Consider the following 8,107-nt stretch of genomic DNA (forward strand, 5'->3'; position numbering starts at 1 on the left):
GCTAATTAATAAGATAATAGCCATGGTATTGCCATGGATAGAGGATTGGGCAACTAATCGAAGACAGAGAGTTGGGATAAAGGGGGCATTTTCAGGATGGCAACTTGTAACTAATGGAGCGCCAAAGGGATTGATGCTACAATTATTTACAACATATATTAATGAGTTGGATGAGGGAAGTGAATGTACTATCGCCAAGTTTGTGGATGACACAAAAATAGGTGGGAAGGCAATTAACGAGGATGACACAAAGAGTCTACAGAGGGATTTGGACAGGTTAGGTGAGTGGGCAAAAACTTGGCAGATGGAATATAATGTGGGAAAATGTGAGGTTATACACTTTGGCAGGAAGAAAAGAGGAGTTGAATATTATTTAAATGTAGAAAAACAACAGAAAGCTGCAGCACAGAGGGATTTGGCGGTCCTCATGCATGAATCACAAAAAGCTTACATACAAGATCAACAGGTAAAAGGGAAGGCAAATGGAATATTGGCCTTTATTTCAAAGGGAATGGAGTTTAAAAATAGGGAAGTCTTGCTGAAACAATACAAGGCACTAGTTAGACCACACCTAGAATACTGTGAACAGTTTTGGTCCCATTATCTAAGGAAAGATATACTGGCATTGGATTCAGTCCAGAGAATCACTAGGTTGATCCCGGGTATGGAGGGATTTTCTCATGAGGAGAGGTTGAGTCGGTTGGGCCTGTACTCATTGGAGTTTAGAAGAATGAGAGGTGACCTTATTGAAACATACAAGATTCTTAGGGGGCTTGACAGGGTAGATGCTGAGAGGTTGTTTCCCTTTGCGGGAAAGTCTAGGACTAGAGGGCACAATCCCAGAGTAAGGGGTCGTCCATTTAAGACAGAGATGAGGAGGAATTTCTTCTCTCAGAGGGTAGTCAATCTGTGGAATTCTCTACCACAGAGGGCTGCAGAGGCTGGGTGATTAAGTATATTGAAGGCTGAGAGAGACAGATATTTAATCAGTAAGGGAATCAAGGGTAATGGGGGAAAAGGCAGGAAAGTGGCATTGAGGATTATCAGATCAGCCATGATCTCATTGAAATGCGGAGCAGACCCGATGGGCTGAATGGCCTACTTCTGCTCCAGCATCTGAGGTCTCCAATTAGTGTGGCTTTATACTCTTTTGGTTAAACCAATTAAACTAAATTAACAAATCAGGAACAAAGTGAAAAGCAGCCCCTTAAAGAGACACTGCAAAAAGAAAAACTAATCTTAAAGGAAGCTTACAGCCTCAAATTAAAATGTGATTCGAGAGGTCAATAAAGCACCCCAGGCCCCACTGTGCCCACTGGGCACGGAAGGCCTCGATGGTGCCAGCAGACATCGTGTCTCCCTCTTCAGGGACTCCCGGCTGCGAACGTAGCCGTGGAAAAGGGGAAGACAGGCCAGACGACCCCCTCGATCGCCCACTGCCTAGACCAGTTGATAACCACCTTGGCCAGGCCCAGCAGCAGGATTATGAGGAGATCCTCCTCCCTCCTCACCCCCCTCCACACCGCTTGAGTGTCACTTTATATGTGCTCAAGTAAGCATCTAATCAATGCCCTCCAACTGTATATGCTTAATCTCAATTGATACAATTAACAGCCACAGTCTGAACAGAAGGCTCTCTAATCGTGGTGGCTGCCAGGGTGTCTCAGTCGGTCGGATGACTCTGTGAATCCCTTTCCACACTCACAGCAGGTGAACGGACTCTCTCCTCCATGTGTACTTGCCTGTGCTTCTACAACCTGGATGAATCTGTGCATCCCTTCCCAAACTCAGAGCAGGTGAATGGCCTATCCCCAGTGTGAACTCGCTCATGTCTCCCAAGGCTGGAGAAATCCCCAAATGCCTTCCCACACTTGGAGCAGGTGAACAGCCTTTCTCCACTGTGAACTCGCTGGTATGTCAGCAGATTGGTTGACCGAGTAAATCATTTTCCACACACGGAGCAGGAGAATGGTCTCTCTCCAGTGTGAACCGCCTGGTGTCGCAGCAGGGTAGATAACTGAGTGAATCCCTTCCCACACAAGGAACAGGTGAATGGTCTCTCCCCAGTGTGAACTCTCATGCGCCAGCAGATTGGATGAATCACTGAATCTCTTCCCACACTCAGAGTAGGTGAACAGCCTCTCCTCAGTGTGGACTCGCTGATGTGTCTGGAGGTGAGATGGCCGAGTGAATCCCTTCCCACACTCAGAGCAGGTGAATGGCATCTTCCCAGTGTGAACTCGCTGGTGATTCTGCAGGGCAGGTGAATTAGTGAATCCCTTCCCACACTCAGAGCAGTTGAACAGCTTCTCCCTGGCGTGTATTCGCTGGTGTCTCCACAGGTTGGATGAAAGAGTGAATCCCTTTCCACAAAGGAAACATTGGAATGACCTCACCCCTGTATGAACTCGCTGGTGTCTCGCGAGGCTGGATGAATCGCCGAATCCCTTCCCACACACAGAGCAGGTGAATGGCCTTTCGCTGGTGTGAACTCCCTGGTGTGTCAGCAGACTGGATGATCTAGTAAATCCCTTCCCACATTCAGAGCAGGTGAATGGCCTTTCCCCGGTGTGAACTCGCTGGTGTGTCAGCAGACTGGATGATCTAGTAAATCCCTTGCCACACTCAGAGCAGGTGAATGGCCTCCCTCCAGTGTGAACTGCCTGGTGTCGCAGCAGGGCTGATAACTGAGTGAATCCCTTCCCACAAATGGAGCAGGTGAATGGCCCCTCCCCGGTATGAACCTGCTCGTGTGCCAGCAAGTTGGATGACTGAGTGAATCCCTTCCCACACTCGGAGCAGGTGAACGGCCTCTCCCCGGTGTGACTGCGCCGATGAATTTCCAGCTCAGATGGGGCTTTGAATCCCTTCCTGCACTCCCCACATTTCCAGGGTTTCTCCACGGTACGTGTGTCCTTGTGTCTCTTTAGGTTCTACAATCAAATGAAGCCTCATCCACACAGAACATGTGCACAGTCTCTCCTCACTGTGGACAGCGATGTTTTTTCACGCTGTGTAACTGGTTAAAGCTGTTTCCGCAGTCAGTGCACTGGAAACACTCTCACTCGAGTGTCACAGTGTCTTTAAGAGAGAGAGAGACCTGGGCCAACATTTCCAGAGTCTGCACCCTCCCTAGATTCACTTCCTTTCCCCTCAGTTCCTGCAAGTCAACAATTTGCCCCCAGAATGAGAAAAGATATAGAAAGGGGGAAACATTGATTTCTCACAGATGTTGCCCACAGGAGGAAGTTTTAGTCTGAAGCTCATTGTCCAACTTCCGCATTGTGATGTCCACAATGGAACACTGACTGAATCAGCCAATAGGAATCAGCCTGCTCCGCGGTGACGTCCTCGGGTTCCAGTCTGCAGGCCAGGCGTGCGGACACAGGAGCCCCGCCCCCACCCATTGTTCCCCCTCCCCCTCCACCACCTCCTCGAGCCAAGGTTTCCAGGACTCCATCCCATTCTCTCAGCTCCTTCGCCTCCATCGCATCTGTTCTGATGATGCTACCTTCAAAAACAGTTCCTCTAACATGTCATCCTTCTTCCCTAACCGAGGTTTTCCACCCACGGTAGTTGACAGGGCCCTCAACCGTGTCCGGCCCATCTCCCGCGCATCCACCATCACGCCTTCTCCTCCCTCCCAGAAACATGATAGGGTCCCTCTTGTCCTAATTTATCACCCCACCAGCCTCCGCATTCAAAGAATCATTCTCTGCCATTTCCACCAACTCCAGCATGATGCCACCACCAAACACGTCTTCCCTTCATCTCCCCGGTGGCATTCCTTAGGGATTGCTCCCTCCATGACACCCTGGTCCATTCCTCCATCACCCCCTACTCCTCAACCCTCTCCCATGGCACCTTCCCATGCAAACGCAGAAGACGCAACACCTACCCCATCACTTCCTCTCTCCTCACAATCCAAGGGCCCAAACTCTCCTTTCAAGTGAAGCAGCATTTCACTTGCACTTCCCTCAACTTAGTCTACTGGATTCGTTGCTTCCCAATGCAGTTTCCTCTACATTGGAGAGACCAAAAGCAGACTGGGTGACCGCTTTGCAGAACACCTTCAGTCTGTCCGCAAGCATTACCCAGACCTCCCTGTCGCTTGCCATTTCAACACTCCACCCTGCTCTCTTGCCCACATGTATGTCCTTGGCTTGCTGCATTGTTCCAGTGAAGCTCAACGCAAACTGGAGGAACAGCACCTCATCTTCCAACTAGGCACTTTACAGCCTTCCGGACTGAATACTGAGTTCAACAATTTTAGATCTTGAACTCTCTTCTCCATCCACAGCCCCTTTCCGTTTCTTCCCCTTCCTTTTTGTTTTTTCAATAATTTATATAGATTTTTCTTTTCCCACCTATTTCCATTATTTTTAAATGTATTTCCACCCATTGTTTATCTCTATCTTTTATGCCCCTTTTAGTATTATTTCACCCCACCCCCACTAGAGCTATCTGTTCCTTGTCTGTCCTGTTTTCTGCTCTTAATTAGCACATTCCTTTAGATAATATCACCACCTTCAACATCTCTTTGTCATTTTGTCTGTGACATCTTTTGGTTATCTCCACCTATTACTGTCTGCTTGTCCTGACAACCGCCCCCCCTTAAACCATCTTATATTTCACCCCTTTCCTGTTTTTACTTAGTTCTGTTGAAGGGTCATAAGGACTCGAAACGTCAACTGTGCTCTTCTCCAACGATGCTGCCAGACCTGCTGAGTTTTTCCAGGTATTTCTGTCTCTGTTTTTGTTTTGGATTTCCAGCATCCACAGTTTTTTGCTTTTATCTCTGTGTTTAATTGGCTGCCATTTCTCTTCAAGAAATGCCTACCTTGAACAAGTTTTGTTCTACTCTCTGTCAGGATTTTCGTATCTCTCTTTTGCCTTGTTCACCTTCATTGCTTTCCATCTCTCTCCTGGTGTTTGACAAGGTGTTTACTAAAACCCTCTTTCACAGCCATATTTCCTTTCTCAGTGACTGTTTCCGTCTCCGACTTATCCCACATGGATTTCAACTGAAATTCTGTCCCTCACGTTTTGAACCCACCAAGGATTACAGGTATCTCCGGGACAGACGTTTCTCAGACTGTTGTTCTCGTCGCATTCTGAGATCCACACTCAGTGCCATGTGCCGCCATATGAACACACTCGACCTCTCCCTCCAGCAGCACCACCGTACCCTTTTTCAAAGCTGCGCGTGCCCCCAGTTTCATTTTATTCTTCGTCTCATCCGACACCTCAACAAGAAACTTTTTCTCTTTCTCTCAAGTGCTAAGAATGCAAACTCCAACAACTCATCGACATCAACACCCATTCAGGACCCTCCACCCCTGTCTGTCCCTCTGTCCCCATCCCGTCTTCCAATCCCAGCCCCTACCATGTATTCACTATACCCCCTGACCTTCCCCTCTCCGACGCTGAACGTTCAGTGCTCAGCAAAGGACTTTGTTTCATACCCTTACGCCCTCATCTCAAAGAATTTCGGGCTCAGCACGATGCTGAACTCTTTTTCCGCCGCCTTCGTCTCCGGGCTCACTTATTTGGGCAGGAGTCCTCTCCCCGTTCAACCACCTCCAATATTCTTCCTCCACCTGGACCCCTCCCTCTGGATTCTTACCTTCTCTTGATCTTTTCATTGAGAACTGTCGGTGTGACATTAGTAGTCTCAATTTCTCTGCTCCTCTCACCCATTCAAACCTGTCTCTCTCTGAACTTACTGCACTCCGTTCTCTCAGATCCAACCCTAACATTGTCATCAAACCTGCTGACAAAGTTGGTGCTGTTGTTGTCTGGCGCACTGACCTCTACCTCGCAGAGGCTGAGCATCAACTCGCAGACACTTCCTCCTACCCTACCTCTCTCTGGACCATGACCCCACCACTGAACATCAAGCCATTGTTTCCAGGACTGTCACTGACCTCATCTCCTCTGGAGATCTTCCTCCCACAGCTTCCAACCTGATAGTCGCCCAACTTCGGGCATCCTGCTTCTACCTCCTACACAAAATCCACAAGCAGGACTGTCCCAACAGACCGATCGTGTCAGCCTGTTCCTGCCCCACGGAACTCATTTCTCGCTATCTTGACTCCCTTTTCTCTCCCCTTGTCCAGTCCCTTCCCACCTACATCCGTGATTCCTCTGACGTCACATCAACAATTTCCAGTTCCTTGGCCCCAACCACCTCCTCTTCACCATGGATGTCCAATCCCTCTACACCTCCATCCCCCACCGGGATGGGCTGAGGGCTCTCCGCTTCTTCCTCGAACAGAGGCCCGAACTATCTCCATCCACCAGTACTCTCCTCCGTCCGGCTGAACTTGTTCTCACACTGAACAATTTCTCCTTTAATTCCTCTCACTTCCTCCAAATAAAAGGTGTGGCTATGGGTACCCGCATGGGCCCCAGCTATGCCTGTCTCTTTATGGGGTATGTGGAACATTCCTTATTGCAGTCCTACTCCGGCCCCCTTCCACAATTCTTTCTCCAGTACATCGGTGATTATTTCGGTGCTGCTTTATGCTCTCGTTGGGACCTGGAAAAATGTATTAATTTTGCTTACAATCTCCACCCCTCCATCATTTTCACATGGTCCATCTCTGACACTTCCCTTCCCTGACTTCTCTGTCTCAATTTCTGGTGATAGACTGTCCACCAATATCCATTACAAGCCCACAGCTACCTCGACTACAGCTCCTCACACCCCACTTCCTGTAAGGACTCCATCCCATTCTCTCAGTTCCTTCACCTCCATCGCATCTGTTCTGATGATGCCACTTTCAAAAGCAGTTCCTCTCACATGTCCTCCTTCTTCCTTAAATGAGGTTTTCCACCCACGGTAGTTGACAGGGCCCTCAACCGTGTCCGGCCCATCTCCTGCGCATCCGCCCTTACGCCTTCTCCTCCCTCCCAGAAACTTAATAGGGTCCCCCTTGTCCTCACTTATCACCTCACCGGCCTCCGCATTCAAAGGATCATCCTCCGCCATTTCCGCCAACTCCAGCATGATGCCACCACTAAACACATCTTCCCTTCACACCCCCTGGCAGCATTCTGTCGGGATCGTTCCCTCCGTGACACCTTGGTCCACTCCTCCATCACCCCCTACTCCTCAACCCCCACCTACGGCACCTCCCCATGCCCACGTAAAATATGCAACACCTGCCCCTTCACTTCCTCTCTCCTCACCGTCCAAGGACCCAAACACTCCTTTCAAGTGAAGCAGCATTTCACTTACATTTCCCCCAACTTAGTCTACTGCATTCATTGTTCCCAATGCGGTCTCCTCTACATTGGAGAGACCAAACGCAGACTGGGTGACCACTTTGCAGAAAACCTTCGGTCTGTCCGCAAGAATTACCCAGACCTCCCTGTCGCTTGCCATTTTAATACTCCACCCTGCTCTCTTGCCCACATATCTGTCCTTGGCTTGCTGCATTGTTCCAGTGAAGCTCAACGCAAACTGGAGGAACAGCACCTCATCTTCCGACTAGGCACTTTACAGCCTTCCGGACTGAATATTGAATTCAACAACTTTAGATCATGAACTCCCTCCTCCATCCACACCCCCTTTCCATTTCTTCCCCCTCCCTTTTGTTTTTTCCAATAATTTATATAGATTTTTCTTTTCCCACCTATTTCCATTATTTTTAAATCTATATCTTTTATGCCCTGTTAGTCTTATTTCACCCCACCCCCACTAGAGCTATCTGTACCTTGTGTGTCCTGGCATCCATTCTTAATTAGCACATTCTTTTAGATAATATCACCACCTTCAACACCTCTTTGTTCTTTTGTCTGTGACATCTATTGATGATCTGCTCCTATCACTGCTTGCTTGTCCCTACAACCACCCCTCCCACTTCTCCCCCCCACCCCCCCACCCCCCTCCCCCCTCCCCCCAACCTTAAACCAGCTTATATTTCACCCCTCTCCTATTTTTACTTAGTTCTGTTGAAGGGTCATGAGGACTCGAAATGTCAACTTTGTTCTTCTCTGCCAATGCTGCCAGACCTGCTGAGTTTTTCCAGGTATTTCTGTTTTTGTTTAAGAAATATTTAGATTTGGTGAAGATGCGGAGCATATCCAAATCCTGGAATCT

At 48.7% G+C, this 8,107-nt stretch overlaps 1 protein-coding gene across 1 annotated transcript; it reads right to left on the minus strand.

The window, feature by feature from the left end:
* Positions 1 to 2,129: 2,129 nt before the first annotated feature.
* LOC121273566 (zinc finger protein 239-like) lies at positions 2,130 to 3,407 on the minus strand (the record flags this gene model as incomplete). The annotated part of the gene is made up of 2 exons (XM_041180734.1): positions 3,276 to 3,407; positions 2,130 to 2,933 (listed from the first exon to the last, which is right to left on the minus strand). Coding segments are annotated over exons 1-2 (936 nt in total), but the record flags the coding sequence as incomplete, so codon positions are not given.
* Positions 3,408 to 8,107: the final 4,700 nt, after the last annotated feature.

Source organism: Carcharodon carcharias (assembly GCF_017639515.1).
Source record: "Carcharodon carcharias isolate sCarCar2 chromosome 27 unlocalized genomic scaffold, sCarCar2.pri SUPER_27_unloc_1, whole genome shotgun sequence".
Taxonomy (NCBI): domain Eukaryota; kingdom Metazoa; phylum Chordata; class Chondrichthyes; order Lamniformes; family Lamnidae; genus Carcharodon; species Carcharodon carcharias.